This window comes from Myiozetetes cayanensis, unplaced genomic scaffold (assembly GCF_022539395.1).
Source record: "Myiozetetes cayanensis isolate MyiCay16 unplaced genomic scaffold, myiCay2020 scf5-8, whole genome shotgun sequence".
NCBI classification, from domain to species: domain Eukaryota; kingdom Metazoa; phylum Chordata; class Aves; order Passeriformes; family Tyrannidae; genus Myiozetetes; species Myiozetetes cayanensis.
The window spans coordinates 113,572,438-113,596,544 of NW_026087742.1; the positions used below are offsets into that span (position 1 = coordinate 113,572,438).

General features: G+C 42.1%; 1 protein-coding gene across 1 annotated transcript in view; it reads left to right on the top strand.

Annotated features, from left to right (window-relative positions):
- Positions 1-24,107, top strand: part of DSCAM (DS cell adhesion molecule) — a 442,603-nt gene that overhangs the window by 393,112 nt on the left and 25,384 nt on the right. Inside the window, 6 exon segments of the mRNA XM_050332764.1 lie at positions 1,685-1,783; positions 2,353-2,541; positions 4,840-5,130; positions 9,820-9,996; positions 15,984-16,014; positions 22,313-22,428. Of these exon segments, the coding sequence (XP_050188721.1) occupies positions 1,685-1,783; positions 2,353-2,541; positions 4,840-5,130; positions 9,820-9,996; positions 15,984-16,014; positions 22,313-22,428 (903 nt within the window).

A 24,107-nucleotide genomic window follows, 5' to 3' on the forward strand; every position in this document is an offset into this window, starting at 1 on the left:
GGCAGGCAGTGTCCTCTGGCAAACAGACTGATGGACATTTTGGACTCCTGTCCTGCCTTGCTGGTCTCTGACAGGCAGTAACTGTGTCAGGGCAATGGCAGCTCCTGCCAGCAGTGGTCACCGACACCACTGCCCTCTTCCCATGCCTGCAGTGGCAGAGACCAGAGGGATCTGTGTTCTCTCCCTTCCCTGATTTTCCATCCCAGTTCTTCATCCCTGCCCATGATGGACACTGCCCACACCTCACTTCTTGTTCTTAAGGCAGCAAAGCTCCCTTTTGTCTGTGTTTCTGAGGAGCTTGGAGGTCTCTGGTCACACCTGTTCAGAAAACACTTGGGTGACGTGTTAGCAAATACTGACCCTCCAGGGCTCCAGTAAATTTTCGACCAGCTCTTTAAAGTTTCACCTGCCATTCTTTTCAAACCTCCTCCTCCATGACATCACTGCTCTTGTGCCATGGTTCCGGTTACCTCACCCCTATCAACATGGCCAGCTAAATGATTCAGGCAGAAGTCTGAGGTGACCTCCCCAGACCATAACTGGTGTATGATCATATTGGCACATGACAGAGTTGTCAAGGTGCAAAGAAAGCTGGTTGCTTTGGCACTCTCTGTCCCTGAGCTCTGGAAACCCAGCCACTCTGCACTAGTGCAGTCTGGGATTACTTAACCCTGAGCCTAAACTGTCAGAGTTTATGGTCCCATTTCCAGTCTCAATTCCCTGTCCTGTTTACCAGTCCCAGTTTTTCTTATCCTGGGCAACTCACTGGGATGTGGCATGGCTGTTTCTCTGCCCTTTCATGCTGGATTTTCATAGAATCATGGAATGGTTTGGGTTGGAAGTTACCTTAAAGATCACACAGTTCCAACCCCCTTGCCATGGGCAGAGATTCCTTCCCCTAGACCAGGTTACTCAGTCTCTCATCCAACCTGGATGGAAATGGGTTTTCTCTGAAGGAAAGTGGGCACTGGGATGGTGGGTGATGACACTTCTGTCTTACTCCTGTGTTCATCAGGAGCTGGTCCTGGAAACCACACATAAGAACCTGGTTCTTATATCCCACAGATTAAACACAGATAAAATGTTATAGAGAGCAGCAGAACTGAAGGGTTTCCAGCTTTTGCTATAAAATTGTGTCTTCTTTATACCCATAACCTCAGTGGTGTGGAAGAGGTTATGGATCTGCCTCCCATCACAGATCTAACTATGCTACCTAATTGAGTGGCAGAAACTCATTATACACCCTTCTTTTTTTTTTTTTTATTTTTTGCTATAACAGCCTGCAAACACAGGCATGCATGGGGCATAATTTGCAACTGCACATCTGTTTCCTGCCACTAAAATTTCAGCTTCCCCCTAAAACAGATATGAAAAATAATGAAAATTAATGGCTGGGTAGCTCATATGCCATTTAGGGCTGACAGGACAGATACAAAAAAAAAATCAGAGAAGAACAAAGGTTAAGAATTGAAAGACAAAATTGTGTAGAAAATTAAATGTAAAAAATGAGAGCTTGTCTGCTCTTGTTTTAACCAAGGGTGTCAGCTAAACAGGCACTTTGACAGAAATCATTTGCATTTTTTGCAACTCAAAACAGTTATTTGATAAATGACTGTGAGAAGTGATTAAGATCACATCTAATCATTTGATTGCATTTTCTATTTTTAACTGTTTTCCTATCTAGTTCCACCAGACCAGCCAAGACTCACTGTATCCAAAACTACATCTTCCTCTATCACTCTTTCCTGGATACCTGGAGACAACGGTGGCAGTTCTATTCGAGGTAATATAATTCAGGTTAATTGCTGCTTCTTACTAAATCCTCACATGTTGATAGGATTAGGATATAATTATGAATGGCTAAAAAAAAAAAAAGAAAAGAAAAACAAAGCAATCTGTATTGCTGTCAACCCTTGATGTGCACTATCACCGCGATCACAGCTTTCAGTAAATTGCAGTTTCTCTTTGTGGTGGTTTATTCACACATTTAATCACTTTCTTTCAGCTGTTGTGACAGTTACTCTATCTGATTTTCCAGACATGTAATCTCCAACCACTCGTTTCTGAGGGTCCAGGTTCATCATCTGCTTGTTGCTGATTGAAGGGTGCTTAGAAATATCTATCCCTTTCTTTTCCCTTTGAAGCGATCATAAAAGTGGTATTTAGGCTGTTGTAAGGATGGGGAAAAATGCATTGCCTGAGATCTTTTAGTCAGGGGGGAGCTGTATGTCTTCCTGCAAATGGGCTTTCCCCAGTTTTTATTAGGCCTTTAAAATGACTCGTGGGATTGCCTGAAGGATCTGTGGTTCGTGTCCGGCTCATCGCTGCCATCTGTGCTTTCTTTCCCTCCAGGGTACATTTTGCAGTACTCTGAAGATAACAGCGAGCAGTGGGGCAGCTTTCCCATTAGCCCCAGTGAGAGATCCTACAGGCTGGAAACGCTGAAATGTGGCACCTGGTACAAGTTCACTCTGACTGCCCAGAACGGGGTGGGGCCGGGACGCATCAGCGAGATCATCGAGGCCAAGACACTGGGAAAAGGTACGTGGATTTCCACCCCCTTCGCTCCCCTGAAGCTCTTGCATCCTGCTGCAGGTCTTGGTTTGGTGAGAAGACAGGCTTGGATATTTGATATCACTGGCTTTGGAAGCATTTCCAGTTGTGTCCATGCTGTGAGAGAAGAGGCTGTTGCTGCAGGACTTTACGCTCGTCCTGGCTGATGTTCTGTCCTTATTTCTCCAGGAATTTTTTTCTAAGATGAGTTGGGTGATATTTGGTGAGAGGGTGTCTCCCCTGCCTCAGGCTATAGCAATTCCAACTGCTTTATTGCCACGAAGAAATCGTTTCTTCTCTTCTTATAAAAGTTCAGGGGATTATTTGGATGTCGGAAGAAGACAGGGAATAAATTTATGTATAAAGGAAGTGCGGCCAATGTTTTATTTCTCCTCCAAGCTGGTGTTGCAGGAGCCATGGAAATAGCATCCTTTCATCAGGGTCAGTGTAAGAAATAAAGGAAAAGTTTGCATTAAGTCCTGCAAGGCAAAACAAACAAAATTCGTGGAATTCTTAGTTAACTCAGCAGTGGGTCCCTTGGTCGTGGTTGCTGAGGGAAATTCCACATTGCAAATGTGTGTCAGAACTATGAAAAAATTTGACTACAGCCCCACTTTGAGGGGCACTTTAACACAAGATGGTGCAGTAGTTTTACCTGGTGCTCTGAAGTGCACCTCATCTTGCATCTCCTCACCAGTTGTAAGAAACACTCTCACTTGGTAGCAGTTTCCCAGTAAAAACATTTTATTTTGGTAGGAATGTCAGCCTTTCCCCACTCTCTCCATCACACCGGTGCTGTTGCAGGGTGAATGTGAGTGGTAGGACTTGCTGAAGCTCAGGGGAGACTGAAGCTCAGCTGCAAATGTCCTGAGATTGTCATGGTCAGGGAGAATCATCTGCTGACCTTAAAGCAAAGGGACACTTGGAGAAGCAGAAGTTGATGTGGGTTTTTTTATTTCATTTTCATGAGATGTTTCTTTTTTGCAAGAGATGTAAAATTTAACCATGCTTCAAGTAACACCTGAATCATAGCACTGTTTAGGTTGGAAAAGACCTTTGAGATCCTTGGTTCATGAGAAAGCAGATCTCCCAACCTTTTGAGTTCCTCTGGGATTTTATATAAATGCCTGAAAACCACCTGTCTAACATTTATGGACTGAACAGGTACTGTGTGATTTAGAAGGCTGAGATCACTCTCCTTCACATTAAAGCTCTAAAAACATCTCTATCCAAAGCTGTTAACAGGGAGAATTGAAGTAGTTCATAACACATGGCAGGAATTACAAGTTTCATTTAGATTCCTGTAGAGTTTATAAAAGGGTATATTTTGGGACAAGGATGGCAAGAATGCCCCTATTTGGAAAAATTATGCTTCATTATTGAAAATAAAGTAGCACATCACAGATAATTTTCAGTACATTAAGTATGACTTCCAATAGTAAAGATACTGGGTTTGCTAAACAGTTTGCAATAATATTTTAGATACTCTGCAGCAATATTTAATTTAAATTACATTTGTTGATGACCTCCCTTGTCCATTTACTGTTGCTATTTCAATTCTTAGGTGCCATTTTGACTGTCGTTACTCCTGTATTATGTAGGACTGTCAAAAAAACTTTAACCATAAACCATCATTTGAGCCCAGAGTGTGACAAGGAAATAAAAAATGTCATTCCCTTTCTGAATGGAAACATTTTAACTCAGAAATGCAAAATTCAAAATATATACTATTTTCATGTATGTTGTGTGCAATGTTAGCATTACTTTTAATGTTTTTTTTTTCTTGCAAGTTCTTAAAATTTGTCTTTTTTGGCAAATGAAAGTTTCTGTACTTGCAAAAAAGCCTTGTTCAGTTCCACTTCAAAAGAAGACTGGAGCACCAGTGGACAATCTTCAAGTGCATTTGTCTTTTGTAGTTTTTTTGGAGGAAGTTTTGAACTCTTTTTCTCATAGCAGTGAGCAGGGGCATTTATTGCTATGAAGTGTCTGCACTAGATTTACAAGTCATGCCAGACCATGCCAAACCAGCAGGTCAGGTCCATCTGGAGATGGATGGGTATTTTTTTCACTTGTAGATTTGGAAATCTGAGTTTGTGAGTCTGGCACAAAGTGTGAAAAAATAAACCACAAAACATTACAGGAGGAGGAGGAGAAGTTAAATATGTAGCTACTGAGTTCAAGATAAAGTTAAGAACATCCTATAAGTTATTCTCTTAACTTTATAATTTGAGAGCCCTTTATCTCTAATATTTAAGCATTTCACTTGAATTACACCATTTCCTCCAGAGCCACAGTTCTCCAAGGAACAGGAGCTCTTTGCCAGTATCAACACCACACGAGTGAAGCTGAACCTGATAGGCTGGAATGACGGTGGCTGTCCCATCACCTCCTTCACCCTGGAATATCGACCCTTTGGAACAACAGTCTGGACAACGGCTCAGAGGACATCCCTGTCCAAGTCCTACATCCTGTATGACCTCCAGGAGGCGACCTGGTATGAGCTGCAGATGAGAGTGTGCAACAGTGCTGGCTGTGCGGAGAAACAAGCCAAATTTGCAACACTCAATTATGATGGCAGTAAGTATTTGATTTTGTTTATTTATCTCACAAACTGTTTTATTCAAGTTTCATGAGTTCGACCTTCCTATTTTCTAGATTTTTTTTTTTCTCATCTTCCATTTTGAGGCTAAGGTCTCAAAGATGTAAAATATCTCCTGATTTCATGACAAGGGGCTGCCAGGCAGAGAAGAGGAATTGTTTATTTGTCGTCACTGCAGAAAAGCTCCGGCACCAAAGTCAATCAGCCATAGGACACATAATCACAGGACACTAAGTGTCATTAGTTCCAGTGCTTACAGAGGCACTTGCTGGTAATTCATGCATCTCTTCCATGAAATTTTTGTCTCCCACACAATTGGTTCCTGCAGCCATTCGGGGTGCGTGACCTCCTCGATATTCCGTGCGATGTCCTTGTGACACTGCCCAAAACCCATTATGTGACACAACGGAGCTTGTCTGCCGGGAAAGCCTCTGGAAAGCAACCTCCAAGGGCAAAGCAATGGCAGTGCTTTACAGACAGGGGAGAGTGAAGCTAATGGCCATGACAGATGGCTCGGTCATGCCCACCAGCAGGGCGCAGGGGAGGCAGGAGTTGTTGCATCCCGCCCTTCTGCCAGGGGTTACTGCCCACCCTGCAAAAACCAGGACAAGAGGGCAAGAGCAAACATGCCAGTTTGTCAGTCACCCCAGCTCATCTCCTGGCAGGCTTGTGGAAAGGGAGGGTGGCTCTGCAGTGGGAGATGCCTGTACTCCTGGCAGGAAGGCAGCACAGATGGCTCCAGATGGCAATCCCTTGAATTGCTCCAGTGTGAATTGCCAGAGCTTTTCTGGAGACATCCAGTGCAAAATCTTGCTGGGTTGCCAGGGATATTGTGCTGTGTTGTGCAACCGCTTGGTGACATCTGTACTGTTAAATTAACCAACAGAACCAGTGAGCAGGTTCAAGCAAGAGCTGACGGTTGTCCAGTGACAGCACCAAGCTGGTAGTTGTTCGTCACTCTGTGTTGGTAACACATTTCCCTGGCACGGATTTGTCCCATCACTCCTCATGTACAGCTCAGGGCAGAGCAGGGGCCATTCCCAGTCAGAAAGGTGGGATATGACTCAGGCAGAGTTTAAACCTCAGCATCCTAAACCATTACATCTTGCATTATTACATGTGTATGATTGGGGCACACAGTCTTAAGCCATACCTTAACATGAGATTATATGAAAATGCAGGTCCGGAGCCTTAAATTTCCACTGATAGCACTAAAATCAAATGTATTCTTGCAGTGATCTGATTTCAAATGTTGTCAGGCTCTGCTTTTTGATTGGGTGATGATACCTACCTCGGTTTCACACGCTGTGACCTGCACACCCTTTGGTTTTTTGATGTTACTGTCTGGCATCTTTAAAAGCGAGAAAACAAAACAGTAAAAACTGTTTGTAGCATTAAATTTCCTGGGCCACTGCTTCTGGTCAGCTGGAAAATTTCTCATTTGTGACATTGCTGGTTTTGTTTGTCAGACATGCTTTGCCAGGACTGTATTGTGCCTTAGAGAGGCAGCGTGATCTCAAATACTGACCCCAAGGTTAAGGGAGGGAAACACGGATGGAAAAGCAAATTTCAGCTTTCAGATTTTCTAAATTTGCTACCTTTGGTGCAGAATTGAAACGATAAACTGGTTGTTATTATTATTATCATTGTTATTGAAAATTAAGACAGTCTATTCCCATATAAGAGATTTCATATATATATTTCAGTGCTTCTAAACCAAAAGTTGCCCCTACAGCTCCCTGTTCATTTTTTCCTTGGTAAACTGCATAGGCTTAAGGAGCTTCAGAGTTGCAAAATAGTGTAGTATTATAAATCAACATTTCCTATCAATACTTCATGCAGGAAGTTTTTGCTTTCATGGAGAGGGAATTTTCTGTTTGCAGAAAACACATCAGTGGAAACTTCTTGGCCAGCTCTGCTTTTGAGCATTACCCCCACCTCTACCTTTGATTCATCCTGTGATGTGAGATTAGCTCCTTCCATCTTCCAGGAGTACCAGCTGCCCTTGGGATAAAGCAGATACAAGGACAGTACTTTGAAGATCAGATAATATGGTGCATGGAAGTTCTAGGATACCGAAAGCTGAGGACAAGCTCAGGAGCTTTAGCGGTCTTAAGATAAAGCCCCTGTAAACTTTGCAGAAATCCTTGAGTTACGTGGTGTTTGGGTCACTTTGGGCTGCAGCAGCTGATTGCTGCCTGTGGCAGAGCTCCTGAGAAATACCCTGGCTAAGCATCCTTCACCTGAAATCTCTCCATGGGGAATTAGGTCAAAGGGTTAATGACAACTCTGTGCTCTCACTCCATTCCCAGGTATTTCACCTCGCAGATTTCCTGACCTCCCTGCCTCTTGTTTTTTGGAACGCTTGCACTCAATACCTGAGGAGATATTTTTAGCCCTGTAGTGTGTGGCACTGCAAAGGAGCTTCCCTCAGCTGGCCAGTAGCCCTGACATTAAATCAGATCAGCTCCATGGCTGTTCTAACTACGCTAATTGGTTCCAGCCCACCGAGGGACTTCCTACCGTGAAGAGCAGTGGGGACACAGGAAAACACTTCCATTAGTAGTCCTGAATTCACAAGGTGCAGTGGGAGATGCTGGAAGGGCTGCAACAAAGGGGAAAATGAGGTCAGAGACATTCCAGTTACAACTTCTAGGAAGCACCAACCAGGTGGATTGACCTGGAAAATAACACAAACCCTCCCAGTTTGTCTGGGACTTAGCACTGAGGACTTTGGCTATTCCACTCCCAACCAGAACTCAGAATGCCAGTAAATGTTGCTATCCATGGAGAGCAGGATTAGTTTTTGGTAATTCCTAATACAATTGCTGAAAAGCCACAAATGGATAATGTGAAGGTTATATAAGCCTACAGCATGATTTTTAATTAAGCTTCGAGTGCCTGTGTATAATGTTATGAGGTATACATTTTACTTGGAAGAGGTAGGGATAATGATAATCACATACCTAAACACTTAAGGTTTAACTGAAATTAAGGCCGCTCATAATTTGATTTTCATCTAAGTATTAAGGAAAGCAAGACATAATTTTAGGCAATCTTGAACCCAACAGCCTTTAGCCAGAAATCTGTGTGACTGTAATTCAGAGAAAACTTTGGCCTCTTAGTATTCATGAGGGTTTAGGAGAATTTGGAGACAGTTATTAGTATTACCTTCAGGAGCTTGAAGTTCTTTCCATTTCTTCATCTAATAATTTTATTTGCCTTGAGAGTAGTGCAAAAACTGAATCTCAATTGAAAAAATCCTGCTGTGTGTTTATACTAAGAAATGGAAAATTTGGGGGGGAAAAGAAAGAAAATTATGGGGAAGAACTGCAAAGAAACAGTAGAAAAATATTCAAAATGCAATTGTAAGAAAACAGATTTTCCATAGTACTTGATAAAGGTTTGGGTGGTTGTAGCTTTTCTTTTTATCCTCGCCCCTTAAGGGAGCTGCTCTACTCTTTAAATGCGACTCAAGTGGATCTGAAGAAACCCCCATGACTTAGGATTCTACATTTTCACTGTGGTTCTGGCACTCACATTGTACTGTATTATATCCCAGTTTTTTATTCTGATACTGTATGGTACATAATGAGATATAACTAAATCACTTAATGCAGCAATTAAAATGTAAAAAAGGATGTGCCTGTTTTTCTCTGTCACCCTCCTCTCCTTTCAGCAAGTGAGGAGCCACTTTTATGTCTCAGTAGCCGGTTAAAATTTAATAGCTTCCATCCAGAGTCATCACAGTTCACAATACTTGCGTGTTCCTACCCATTCCAAACAAATCTGCATTTTATAGCCTCATTTGTGGTTGCATTCAGCAGTTTAATAGTAATCAGGAAATGAGGGAGAAGTCTTCCATGACTAAACAGCCTTCCCCAGAAAGCCCTGCATTCTTCTCACGTCCTTCAGAGGTAAAGAAAAAGAGAATTGAAAAGTTCAAGTATTATATATCACCAGGAAGCCAGGTATATTCAAAATGCAAATATGTCCCAGAATGAAAAAGTGAGCTGCCTGCCAGTAGTTGGTAGATTCATTTCCCTGGTTTCCCTCTCAAAATTTGATTGTTTCTCTCCAGCATTACCCTCCTGTTTTACTGATGAGTTTAATGTCAGACAGTCTTTAGCAGATTAGTATCAGCTTGGCCATCTGAATTTCAGATCCCTATCACTGCTGCACCCCTAGACTTGATGTAAGAACGTTTCTCTGCGAAGGATTGATCTGCTGTGTGTGGCACAAAATGAGCTTTGTCAAATACAAAGAAAAGCCCAGCAGAAATGCTGCAGCAGTGCTGTTTTCCCAAAGTAAGGAGTAATATATAGGTAGGGATTCTGAGACCTCTTACAGCCCTGTAATGGTTTAACAGGACTCAAAATTAATCATAGTATTTTTGACTGCTTAACGGGCATGGCTGTGCTTAATCAATTAATGCAATTCTTCTTGATTTCTGATAATCGCTGAGTCTCTGCAGTCAGTACCTGTTATCAGCGTGCCTGGATGCCTGTGCATGGCCATTAGACACACAAAGGTAGCATCCACCCCAAACAGAAACATCCTTATTAGTGTTCTGCAGGCAGCTGGAGCACAAGACCTGCCTTATTCCCCGCGAACTCAACCTTTTGTCTTCCTTAACAAGGCCTCTAATGTCATGACACTGTTTCCAGGTACAATCCCTCCACTCATTAAGTCAGTTGTGCAGAGTGAGGAAGGGCTGGCGACCAACGAAGGGCTGAAGATGCTGGTGACCATCTCCTGTATCTTGGTTGGGGTCTTGCTGCTCTTCGTGATGCTGCTGGTCGTGAGGAGGAGGAGGAGGGAGCAGAGGCTGAAGAGGCTGCGAGGTAAGAGGACATCTGTGGCACTCATTTCTACACACACACAGTCCCTGAATGTGAAAGCACAGGTGACCAAACTGTTCAATCCCCAGCTGGTACCATTTTCCTGCAATATCTGATAGACCTGAGGTGACAAAGCATTGTGTGTTTTCTACAGAAATTCCTTCTTTTTCACTTGGCGCTAAGCTTCTAAAAAAATAATTAATTGTTTCATTGTTGTTGTTTTGCATGGGGGAAAAGAAAATAATTCTCATGTGTTGGTGTTTGTTTATTTCCCCCCCCCCTTTTTTTTTTTTTGCTGGTGTTTGTTTCCCTTGTGAATGGTTTTGATAACCTAAAACTGGGGGTTTTTTTGAAGGATAAAATCAGGTGTTCCAAACCTGAGGGAATTTCAGCTTTCCAGCAGATGCAAACCGTGATTCCTGAATTTTAAAATGAAAGTAGCCATATATTAGTAGGCTAGAAAACACAGCCAGATAGTCTCAGATGTGTTGCCACAGCTTTTTCCCCTAATATGTTACGGCAGAGCTGTTGCAACACTTCACTGTTCACTGGCCTTTCACTGCTGCTGATCTGTACTATGCTCTAATCCTCATTGAAATTCAGCTGTTTGCCCTGTGAATAAGTTTTAGATCTGTGAATTCATTCAGCTATATCAATCTTCTAGTAAATACCCCTGCCTGAGCCACAGTCAGGTTTTTGGCTCTTGCAGCCTGGCACTTGTGCCCTGTGGATTTTGGCACAGAATGGCAGACCTTTCACTGAAGGTATGGGGGGAAAAGCCTCTCAGATCCCACACTGAATAAACAGCAAAGCAACTTATCCTCTGCAAAAAATTATCATTTCCAAGAGCCACCGACTTGTTTAGCTATTTGCATTTTGGCAAATTATGATCCTATCTATTAAAACCAGGGGCAACTCCTTCTCACCTTAGCAAATACTCATCTCTCTTTTGGGTCTCATTTTGTCTTTTGTAACAATATTTTGGATGGTTTTGCCAAAAAAAAAAGAATAATAATATGCAGGACTCTTAGGCATGGGCAAACTCATAGATTAAAGAAGACAACTGCCCTTATGGTTCATAAACAGCTCTGCAAATCAGGGCATCTGGAAGCTTTTTCTTGTATCAGAACTTTTTCATTTGAAGCCTTAGAAGTCATTTACCTCTGTGAAGTTTGGGGTTTTTTTTTGTTGTTCGTTTGTTTGTTTGGGGTTTTTTTTAATTAAAAATACGTGGTAAAGAAACAGAAAGTGTTATCTTCTTAGAAATACTGTGGAATCCCATCCAGTAATGAGCAGGACATTTCAAGCCCCCTGGCTCCAGGAAATGATGGCTGTGCACATTATTTTTTCATGGTTAATTTACAAGTATTTATATATTCTTGAGTTACAGTCCCTTAAGGAAGGCTTATGATCACTGGCCAGTACAGCTTTTGCGTAACATCAGACTCCTCTGAACTATTTCCTCTCAGAATACAGGAGTTTAGAAAAATATCTGAGCTTCACTTAAACATAGTGAAAAAGAATTCATCAGTACTTTTGATAAAAGTAATCAGTTAAATAAAAGTATTTAACTAACATTTCTGTAAAAGTTCCATTTCACTTATCTGAATTTGTCAAGCTAGAGCTTAACATCCCATCTGGTCCTGTTTTACTTCTCTTTGGGGACTGAAGTTCTCGTTTGGATCATTTTCAGCCTCCGAGGATATTCTTTTCACGTGGTGGCATCCAAGTAATTTCTTAATGTGTTCATTGGTAAATGAAACAGATGAATATTCTTTAATTTTCCTCTGTAGTTTTCCCATCATTTATTAATGTCAAGGCTTTTATCTGGTCCCTTTGCAATCTTTAGGTAGGTTTTCTCAACCAACACAGTATTCCAGCAGCCTTTATATCAGCATCAGACAGAGAGGTAACAGCCTTTTTTCTTTCCCTTTATGGTCTCCTAAATGAAAAATGGCTCCTGTGGTAATTTTTGCATCGTGCTACTTTTTATTAAGATACTTTGAGGTACTTTCTCACTTTGCTGTGAGAAATACAAATGTAAGATTTTACTGTTATTTAATCATATCACAGTGAGAGACTTTTCAATGTCGTCAATTCTCAGTGAACTTAAGTCTCATTTTTAAAAAGCCACTTTGTTGGACATGGCTGCTTGACCACAAATCGTTATTGATTGGCCTCAATTATTCCTTTAGTTCATTTCATTAAGCTTCATTCAATTTTTTTTGGTCATTTTGCTCATTGCCAAGATCAGATTGATAGGACTTCAGTAATTCTAATTTATTTTTTTGTTGTTCATTCCCTTTGAAGGCTGATCCCATGTTAGATATTTTCTGAAGTTACTTCCTGTTCTAAAAGCATATAATAACAATATAATAGGTACAATAAGTATTGTCATTCCAGAGCACTCATTACTAAGTTCTCTATGACAGTGTGAGCAAGTTTTTCTGCTCTCCTAACTGAAAAAAAAAAAAAAAATGTTTTGCTTTAGTAATTGTTGTGATCAACTTCCGTATGGATTTTGAAATAGAAATCATGCCAGCTTTCCTCCAGCCTACATCAAAAAGAATAATTTCCACACTGAGACCTTCTAGAAGAACTTGGGCAAGTTACAGGTGTAATTCTGGCTTTTGTGGCTGCAGATGTGTTTTCTCTGAGCCTGCTGGACAAAGAGGAGTGGGAATTGCAGTTTGGTTTGCAGTGTGTTCTGCATGCAGACATTTGTATCTGTGCTTATAGACAGGGTTTGTGGTTCCAGTCTCTGTGGTAAATGCAGCATAAGAACAGCAGTCTCTGCATTCTTAATCCTTTCACTCCTGGTTTAGCATGTAGGGACAGTTAAACATTTGCCTTCCTCCCGTGTCACAGTGGAGTATTCTGTTTATTTAAAAAAGGCATCGTTTTTAGGAAAGTCCTGATTTTCTGCCCAGTTTAGTGGTTCCACCAGCCAGGTCACAAAAACGGTCAATTGGCTGCTGGAGTTCAAGCAGCCATTCAGTAGGTCAACGTATATAATAACACAGAAACCTGGTGGCTTAATGCTCTTTCTCCCTACTATTAACCCAGCTCTGCTACTCCTGTAATAGTTTCCCCTTTGTTTTTAATTCCAGTTCACCTTCACACAGGCAGTGAGTATGAGCGTGGCGTGCTAGTTCAGAAGTGGCAGGATGCAATCACTGTCCCTGATTTCCCAGGGGGGCCAAACCAAATGTGTGGAGAATTTTAAAGGTGGTTGCCCCAGCAAATGGAAGCGAGGGCTGTCTCTGAGTCAGTGCCTGGTGGAGCAGTCGTGTGTCAGACCCACGCTGAGGAGCAGTTTGGCTTTTTCACTAAGGCATGGGGGTGATGCTTGGCTGGAGCAGAGATCATCCCCTTCACTCTCTCATCCCTGGCCTTCACTCTCTCATCCCAAGCCCTAACAACTGGGAGATAGGACACTGGCAGGGATACTGGTTCATTTTAGGAAGTATTCTTAATTTGCTCAACAAGAGTGTAATGTAGAAAACAGACACTACAATCCATAATCTGTAGTCATCGGATTGTGAAAACAGCATTTGTCCTGTAGCAAAAGGACATGGAGCTGTTGGAGCAAGTCCAGAGGAGGCACCAGGATGATCAGAGGGATGGAGCAGCTCTGCTGAGAGGAAAGGCTGGGATAGTTGGAATTGTTCAGCCTGGAGAAGAGAAGCTTTGGGGTGACCTACTTGTGGCCTTCCAGTGCCTGAAGGAGCCGACAAGACGGAGAGAGACTGTTTAGGAGGACCTGGAGTGAGAGAACAAGGGCTTTGAAGTGACAGAGAGTAAGGTTAGATTGGAAATTGGGAAGAAATTCTTGGCTGTGAGGCTGGTAGGACACTGGCACAGAGAAGCTGTGGCTGCCTCATCCCTGGACATGTCCAAGGCCAGGTTGGACATTTGGGGGGGCTTGGAGCAACCTGGGCTAGTGGAAGGTGTCCCTGCCCATGGCAGGTGGCACTGGATGATCTTTGAGACCCAAACCATTCTGTGATACTCAGTTATTTTTAAGGGACACGCAGGGACACTGAGAGCACCCTCAGCACGAGGACAGGGACAGGAGCAGGATCCTGGGGCTGCTGCAGTGACAAGGAGCATCATAAAATCTGCTGGAAAAAACGGGATTTGGAAACAGTGTCATTGTTGTTTCGGGTTTGGTTTGTGTGGTTTTTTAGTTCTTCAAAAGAACTGGGTCCCTTCCTGGGTTTTTAGAAGTCAGCAGCAAAACTGCCTCACTTGGGAGCTGCAGTGTTGGTGGTTTGGTTTGTGGCTGGTGACAAAGACACTGTCATCTGCTGTGTCTGTGGTACCAATTCCAAATGTTAATGGCAAAAGGCAACTCCACACAAAGTGAAAAGCGAAGTCTGAGTGCCTACATGGAGCACTGTTGGGATTTGGATTGGATGAGACACCTCAGATGAAGAGCCCTTCCCTCCACCAGGAACATGCCCTGCTTGGTGCTGGAAAGCAATAGGAGGAGGTTAAAAATAAAGAAGTGGAGCAAACAGACCTTTAAGAAGGCCCAGAGATTCAGCTTCTCCAGAAGTAGGTGAGGCATGAAGGCTAAGACAGAAAAGCTGGCCCTGTGTCAGAGAAACAGAATGAAGGAAGTGGATGGAAGGGGTTTTGTTGAGATTTTCAGTGAATAAAAAGAGCCCTTTGTCCATTCCTTTTAAAAATTAATGCAACTCAAGGTGAAGAGCTGTGTTAAGATGGTGGTTTGTTTCTGCCTTCGTCCTCTAAATTTTAAAGGCAGGATATTTAATAGGATCACTGGTTAGGAAAATGTTGCAGGTGTTGGAGACCCGAGAGGTGGTTGAGGAATAAAAAAGGTGAGATGGAGAAAACAAAGACAAATTCAGTAAATGCCTTGGCTGGTGCTGGTAGATTTACAAAAAGCAGACAAAAGAAGTAATGTAAAGTTTCACATAAGAGGAGAGTTGTTTGAAGACTTGGAACTTGGAATTGTTTTCTTCACAGATTTGCTTCACTTGGTTGCACAAAAGGCTGCTTTGTTGCTGTGTGATATACTTAAGGGCTCTGGAGTCAGCATTTTTAAGTGAGTTTGTTTAGCAGCAGATTGCAGGAAAACAAAGCAGAGCTGTCTATTTTTACTGAATGATACAACAGAAATTATTATATTATATTGATAAAGTTTTACAGAAACCTACATGAAAATCCAAACTTGAGCTGTGTCTTTTGAACTCAGTATTGAAATAATTATATGCCCAAAGGATTTTCTGCTAATAATAGCAGCAGTGACAACAACAGGAGAAATATTTTTCCTTCAGCAGAGCCTCATTTTGCAGGGCTGATCCATGTGGGAATAACCACCTCCTGTTTTGTGTGTTGACAGTCCTCTGAAGACCCAGCAGCAGTTTTGAGTTATTGCTAATGGAAAAACATTCATATTTGAGAATAACCAAACAAGTTTGTGCCAGGGGAGGTTCAGGTTGAACATCAGGAAGAATTCCTTCTGGAAGGGTGGTCAGACACTGGAATGGGCTTCGCAGGGAGGTGTTGGGAGTCCCCATCCCTGGAGGTGTCCAAGGAAGGCCTGGATGTGGCACTCAGTGCTCTGGGCTGGGGGACAAGGTGGGGATCAGGCACGGGGGGACTCCGTGGGCTGGGAGGGCTTTTCCAACCTAAATGATTCTGGGATTGAACAGAGATCCCCATTACTCGTTGAACTCTTCCTACTTGTAATAAGTTTATGTAATTTTTTTCCAGTTAAGCCACTGGTTACTTGCACTTCTCTAAGCATCTTTTGTCTTACTGAGGAGCTAATTGGGCTGTTTGGGGCTGAAATGCAATTTCAGCAAAAGTAGGGACTTTTGGAGGCTATTTTGTTCTTGCCACTGATCTGAGAAACAGCAGTGGTCTTACACATGGCTGATTCAAATCACTTACTCCCTAATAATGCATCTATCAAATAGATTTTCATTTGTGATGACATTTCTTCTATTTTCTTCCAGATGCAAAGAGTTTGGCTGAAATGCTTATGAGGTAAGAATAGATTTTGATTTTTTTTTTGTAATTGAAAAATGTCTGTCAGCTACAGCATCACATTTAAAAATGATTGTATGGACAAATGGGGAAGTAAACTTTCTATTTCTAAACCCTTTTTAAAAATACATAATATGACTGTCTGTTAAAGAGCTAGGACACTTGATGGTTAGAAATGGGAGAAAGGAGACAGTTTGTGGACAGTATCTGTGAGGGAATACAATGATACAAAAACCTGATAACTTGTGCTAGTAGATTAAATTATAGAAGCTCTGTAGGTCCATTTGGACATTCTTCCTATTCCAAAACAACATTTTCATAATATGTATCACAGTAATTGCTCTTCAGAGATCATCTGATTAAAGGCAATAAATTTCTGGATGTGAATATCTCTAAACTTTACAACAATGTTTATGTAATTCACTATTGTTAGCTGCTTATACCCAAAGGTGTAGAAGAGCAGGTAAATCCATTTATTATTTTTCAGTTCTGTTCCATCGGCTCAGCATTCAGAAATCTAATTCAGTTGTTGAATTGCATCACAATGACTATTCTGGCACCACAATTCTTTCAGAGTTGGAGATTTCATATCTTCAGTGTTTATTGTTTTGTCTAGGGAAAATACTGAACTTTAGAACTGCTGCATATATTTGAAACCGGGATCACCAGGGGATTATTTTTAAGTTCAAATGAATTTTTGGTTTGCTGGGAAATATCTTCATATTGGAGCCACAAATTTGAGAGTGTCACAGATATTTTACCAAATGAACCATGCTCAAAAGTTCCTCACCCGTGATAAACCTCACATCCCGTTTTAAGAACAGACTTGCTAAAGACGTGGTGACAGATGGGTTTAGTGTAAATTCAGCTCTGTGCCATCAGCCTGCAAGTCCATCTGAATAAGCCCACTGATGTTAACAAGACTAGTCATGCAGGGCAGGTCACACCCTCCCTCTCTGCCCGTCGGAAAGCCCTGCAAGCGGCAGACTGTGGGTCTCAGCAGCTCCAGGAATGTGTGCTCTGCTGGTTTTGGTGTCACAGCAAACAGCCCAGATTAGCATATGCAGCAAGTCTGTTCCCTGAAGAGACCCAGCTCGGACTGGCTGAAGCTCCTGCATGAGGACCTTCAGTCCGAGGGGCCTCCACTCAGAACAACCCTGCAACACTGGGGAACCTCTGCCTTAACCCTGGGCGGCTTCACAAGCCTTGTGGCCGCCTCTGCAAGGCTGTTTCAGAGTCTCACTCCTCTGATACTGAGAAAACTCCATCAAACTGCCAGTATAAGTGACCAGGTTTGACCCACTTTTTCCTTTGGACTTCAGATTAAAGAACTTTCTTCTCCTCACCCAGAGAGCAGCCAGGTCCCTTCTCAACCTTTAGTTCAGAACTGGTTTTCGGGGTATCTCGTCTGCCACCATTCCATTTTGCTTTCCCTTGCGCCAGCGTTGAAATATGGTCATCAAGCCTGTTTATCTCATCTCATTTATTAACAAATAATCTTGTTTTTATTAAGTGGTCATATTTTATATTTCATTTCTAAAAGTGAGAACAAAAGCAGGTGGCTATTACATCAGAACTTCAGAGGAAGTAGGGGATATAGGACGACCTTTGCAGACACATCAGAACTTGGAACTCTCATTTGTGATAAATCTGGGAAGTACCTTCAACCAAACCTGAGCTATCCCCCAGCAATAGATATTCCTGAAAATGCATCATATTAATAGTCAAAGTATAATAAACCCTATCCAAAGCAACAGTCACCTATTATAAAGCCCTGGATTTTTATATCTTTTAGATTTCACCAAAATCCGCTCTGATAAAAATATCAAGAAAGGGCGTATTTGGGGAGAGGGCAGGAAAGATGATTCCCTGCTTGGTAGGAAGGTGTGAGGGCTGGAGGGAGCTCTGTGTATCTCTCCCTTGGAGGAGATTTTTGTGAGCGTGCATAAAGCGGATTAAGAACGGAGCTTTAGTCTCTGCTTTGAAAGGAGCTGGCTTTGGCTGTGTAAGTCAAATGTCTGTGGAGCAGGATAAGCCTCAGAAGTCAGCAGTTTAAAGGGAGCTGCACAACTTGTTGTTGATACCTTAAACTCACAAATAAAACCCCTCTGCTGCTGGACAATCACAGCTTTTTTTTTTATGGTTCTTTTGGGTGAAAGCACCAGTCCAGCCACGCTCTTTGAAACAGTTCACTGTGAATCAATTTGGCAATTCACAGAGCCTTTAAATTTTGAGCACAAGTTGAAGAATCTTTTCTCCCCAGATATTTCTCTGTCAGGTTGGTTATTTACAAAGATTTATTTTTCCATATGTTTTTACAACAACCAGCTTGGGCAATCCGGAAACTGTGGGGTTGGCCTGACTCTCTGCCAAGGACCCAGAATGACTCTGAATTTCCAGAGCATCATATTCAATCCCTTTACATAACTAGCTTGACATGTTTAACCTTCTGTGCACACAGATATTTTCAGTCACTCAAATAAATATTTTTGTACTAAAGATCCAGAAAGATAGCTTAAAAGGGGGTATTATGTTAACTAGACACTCTTTCTAAATGCCTTGTCCAAAGTACTTCCTCTGGAAAAGGCCCTTTTATCCACAGACTGTACATAAAAGCTGTTCTCGATCAGACCCAAAGGCCCACGTGCCCAAGTACCTGTTTTAAATAGTGGCCAAAAGCAGGCACTTTAATAAAGACTGTGGAGCCCCTGGTGGTCTAGGGGGTAAAGGCGCCGCGCTATCACCGCGGAGACCCGGGTTCGATTCCCGGTCAGGGCCACTCCCGGGCAGGTGGGGCTCGTTAGCCCTTAAAGGCAACCCACCTACGTCCTAAGGACCTCGCTGCCACCGTCCAAGCTCGCTTGGCCCCGGCAGATGAACCTTAGGATTAAAGGGTGGGCTCAGTTCCGCGCACACTGTGTCTCACCTAAAAAATCCAATGCGCAGGCTGGAAGGTGGAAAGACCTTCCCCGGATCTTCGCTCGCGAAGACTGGCCATTATTATTATTATTGTATAAAGACTACAGCAAATGCTGAGAGATCTGAGGTTGTTCAGCATGGAAAAGGCTTTGGGGAGATCTCACTGAGGCCTCCAAGGGGCTTTTGAAAAGGAGGGAGAGGGACTTTTTATATGGGCAGATAGCGACAGGATAAGGGGCAATGATTTTAAACTGACAGAGGGAGGTTTAGATTGGATATTAGAAAGAAATTCTTAACTCAGAGGGTGGGGAGGCCCTGGCACAGGTTGCCCAGAGAAGCTGTGGCTGCCCCATCCCTGGAAGTGTCCAAGGCCAGGTTGGATGGGGCTCTGAGCAACCTGGGCTAGTGGAAGGTGTCGCTGCCCATGTCAGGGAGTTGGAACTGGATGATCTTTAAGGTCTTTTCCACCCCAAGCCATTTTGTGATTCTGTGATTCATTCCCCAGACAAGGCTCCCAACAATTTGGAGCTCAGAGGTTCTTTGAACCAGAGGAAATTAATTATATTCTGCACAGATCCTTACAAGGGTCTGACAGGTAAAGAATACCACATGCTTATATTTGGGAATTTTATAACTGTAAATATAGAAAAATAAGGGTGGAAATATTTTCTCCCTTTAAAGAATTAATTATTGGACTTCTAATCCCCCAGATGTTAAAAAAAAAAAAAAAATGATGCCTGAGTTTTCCTAGGTTAGAAAATACTTGGGCACCAAACTTCAAAACTGAAAGCCTAAAGCTCTTTGCCTTGTTTCCAAGTCCTAGAGGCACTTCATTGCTGTTGGCACTTCAGGCTCAACTTGAAAGTTGAGCCAGTGTGGTGTGCAGAAAATAATTCAAAATTCCTCGAGCCAGAATGAGGCAACCTCCTAATCAGCAGCAACCCTCTTGCTTCTGCCAACTGCCTGTGTTGTGTTTGGACACCCCATGTCACTGCACTGCTGTGTAAAGTGGAATTAATTAGACCAGCAGGGAGGAGGAGAGAGATCCCACAAACCAAGGCAGGGCTCTCGAGCACAGTAGGGAATATTCCTGACTTTAGAGAGCCCTGCATTCCAGTTAGGGCTTGAAAGACCTTCCATGTATTTTGCATAAAGCTGCCCCTGGAGACAAAAGTGGGACTGGGAATTCTCTCCTGGCAGGTGAGCAATGTAACTGCAAACCTGGGGAACTGTCCTCCTGCTCCCTGTGGTCCAAACAGTATTTTCTGTGCAGTTGAGTGCCTTCCAATAATAGAAATACAGAGAGCTGGTCCTGCAGAAGAGATTTCAAATCTCACTGGGATTCTGGGATCTGCATTCCTTGAACAAGATGTCTGATTTGATCCCTGTATTTCCTGCATCCCTAGTGAGTGAAGAGGGGTGTAATAATGCATTTACTAGACTCAGTTTTGCATTGCACAGATTGTACATGTATCTGATTGCGTGTCCAATACCCAGTATCATTATTGAATTATTGAAATTGGACCTCTGAAATTCAGTTTCATACATGATCATAGCTTGGCTCTACAATCCTAGGACAAGCCCAAAGTAGCCCAGCTTTTTAAGGGCATGTCTTCAGGCATATCTGGCACACAGGTAATATATTAGTCTTTGATTCTCTCAGTATTTCAGCAACTTGAGTGGAAACCAGTAGGACAGTGGCCTCTAATCAGTGCAGAGACTTCGAGACCATCAGTGTGGAATTTATCTGCATTTGACAATACTAAATGACTTTGAAAAATTATGTACTTAATAAGACACTGTGACTGCTGTTACCCACTGATTATATACGGAGAAAATTCTGGCAGCCCTTGGGTCTCTCTTCTGATAATTTGCATCCATGATGATTAAATGAGGCACAAACCAGGCACCAGTTGTGGGCTGTTTGACTGCATTTCAGCTGCCCATCTGCCCATATGGAAACACTACCACCTAACCCCCCAGGAAAAGACAGAGACATTAAATTTGAGATGCAAAGATAGTGTGGATGCTGGAAGGCCAGAAGGTGAGACTCAGCCAGAGAGGTGAACCTGTTTGCATTCAGGTCCCACTCTTGGACGTGGAGCAGAATCACTGACCACAAGACTAGAAAACTCCTCCTAGAAAGGACTCCAGAGAACCTCCAGACCTGAGATAATCAGGTCTTGCTCACATGGAGGCACAGCAGGAAATTAGCCCACATTTCCTGGAGATGTGGGCTCATCACACAGGCATTCATCTCCGACGTCGAGGCCCGTGCTGGGGAAGAGCAGAGCTTATCATCAAGCAGCTTAATAGTCCTCTGCTGATTCCATTAACAACAATAATTCATTGCCAAAGCAGAATTAAACTGGGTGATCTACAGCTATTTTACACCAGAAAATGAGCCTCCACTTGCTTTTAAAGCTCTTTGAAGTTGGAGCACTTGGATCGCACCGCTGGCTGATTTGTCATAAGTCCCCTCAGCCTCCCTGCATAAAGTATTTTCAAATATTTCATTTCATCCAAAGAGTAATTACATCGAAAAGGGCAGAAAGTTCCTGGGTTTTTAGTGCAGTCTGAAGGTTTCTTGGTGCAAGCTCTGTGCTACAAATGACTGCAGCACTCAGTTTTACTATCCATTTTCATTTTCTTTCAGTAGACAGCTCATTTAAGAAGTCATTTTCTGGTACACAAACTTTAAAATGAAATTGTTTCAATTTGCATGATGGTAGAATAATTGGTTTATGTTCATTTTTGGAGTATTGCATCAATCAATTAGATATAATCCATGAATATAAACAAGATTTGCAGTTTTAGTCTTGGAACATCAATGGAACTAAAACCTTCCTTTATTTTATGCAATCTATTAATAGAATTCCTACTTATTAATTTACTTTTTAATTTATCAGTTAAAGTGATATTTGGGACTTATATAATGAAAAATAATGAAAATATAAACAAAAAATAATTAGAAATTACTCAAGACATCCTTTTCCTACCAACCTGTTTGATCAGCTGTGTGTTGCTTTACTCAGATGCATGAGGAAGGAAAGAAAAGGTCCATCTTCCAGAGGGTTTTCCCTAATTTCATTATGTGACAACACTTGAAGAAAACTGTATAAAATTTTCAGGAGATTCCCACTGATAAAGGATGGAGCAAATCCCTGCACACTGTGCCTTCATCTAACAGCTTGTCATGTGCAATAAATTAATACTCTGCACTTGTTCTGAAGAGGGGGAAATAAGATCTTATGAGTGTTTTTGATGATTATGGCGACATTATTTTTGTTTGAGCTGGACAGGCTTAAAACGAGGATGTTTGCAAACATTTCTTCATTGAGGCAGAGAGTTAAAATGTTCAATTCTCTTCTGTTTTCAGCAAGAACACCAGGACATCAGATACACTTAATAAACAGCAGCAAACACTGAGGATGCACATAGACATTCCCAGAGCACAACTTCTGATTGAGGAGAGGGACACCATGGAGACCATTGGTAAACTGGAGTTTATTTTCTTTTCATGTAACAGGCACTTTTAGGTGGAATTCCATTTCCTCACATCTTTTCCTCACTGCACACATCAAGGAAAAAAAAAAGAGCTACAAATCAATTCCCCACATTTGAAAACTGAACTGACCTTTTTTTTTTCCTCCCCTTTGAGTCATTTCCCACTTTAGGTAATCTCAGTACAGTATTTAAAATAATGCAGGACATTAGGAAAATGAAGCTGTTGGAAAGAGCCTCTTGAAGAGAATGTAATTGAAGACTGGCAGTTTTTATGATTTTCATTTTGATTTCTCTTTTGGCTCTGAGTAGGCAGTTGGATCACTGTCGTTACTTAAAAGGAAAATGAAATTCTGAATCTGCAATCTCAGTATTTAAAGATTTGCCACAGCCAACTTCCAAAGCTTACATGTTGAATATTGTATCCACCTGTTCACAGCAAATGATATTTCAACATTTTGATCAGTTTTCAGCTTTTGTATATCTATGCAAAGTTCAAATCTAAACTGCTTGATACAACAGAAAACAAGATTTCTCACAAGGCTGGCACACAGCTGAACTGTCATGAAAAACAGAACTGTTTGGTGTTGGTTGTTTGGGATTTTTTCCCCCAAATAATTTAAACACAAGATGTCTGGAAACATAGCAGAATAAAAATCCAACTTTACTTTTTAGGGTAAGAATCTGTGTAAAAGCAGCTTTTGATGGCTGAGAATTAACAGCATCCCAGGGGTGCTGTGGCCAGAGAGGAAAGTCAGCAAGCTGAGAGCATCATCTCTGCACCTCCTGCCCATGCCCATCCCAGATTTGAAAAGGAGATGCTTCCCCTGAAATACAGACTTTTTAAATCATGATTTGAGCTTCCCAAAGCCTGCCCTTCACCCTAAAGAACGGCTTTAGAATTACAGCTGTTGAGCAGAGGCAGGGGGAGGGTCATAGTGAAAATACTATTAGTGCCTTAACTGTAGCAACGTGATCATGACCTGGTAACAGCCAGCTTTCCACACAGCACCCGGAATAAGCTGGGATTTTGGCAGTGTTTGACAGAGTCTGCTGCCAAGAGGCTTTATTCCCAACCTGAATAAGGGCTTGTCTCTTGCCAGAGACGGAGTGATTTGATTTCATAATGCCCATTCTATTTATGGCCTTCTTTGGGTAAAAAATGCTGGTTATGTTGTTGTGCGGAGCTGTTCACCCTAATGGTGTCTTGTCGAGTTAAAAGGAAAACCAAAACAAAAAGCAGGAATGCTCAGAAGCAGCAAATCAACCTCTGCTGACTGGTAAATTCCCAGAAACCCTACTGCTGCCAGTCCCCTTGGAATACATTACAAATCCATACAGCATAGCACAGTGGGAAATCCTCGTGGCTTTTATTGCTGTTCTGAATGGATAAAAAGACTGTGAAGAATGCAAAAGGAAGTCTGATAGCACAGCAAATAGTTGTTCTGCAAGCAGTGAAAAGATTTATTGCTGTTAAGATTTATTGCTGTTGAACCATCCATGGTCAAGCAGACCAGATTCCCCTTTGGAACAAAAAAAAAAAACCCAAATCACAAACAAAAATAATAATAAATGATAATAAAAAAGCAAGTGCTGCATAGCACTGGTTTCCTGCAGGGCCTGTGTAGAAATTTGGTGAATGTATCCAACCCCACAGGGAAGGAATAGCA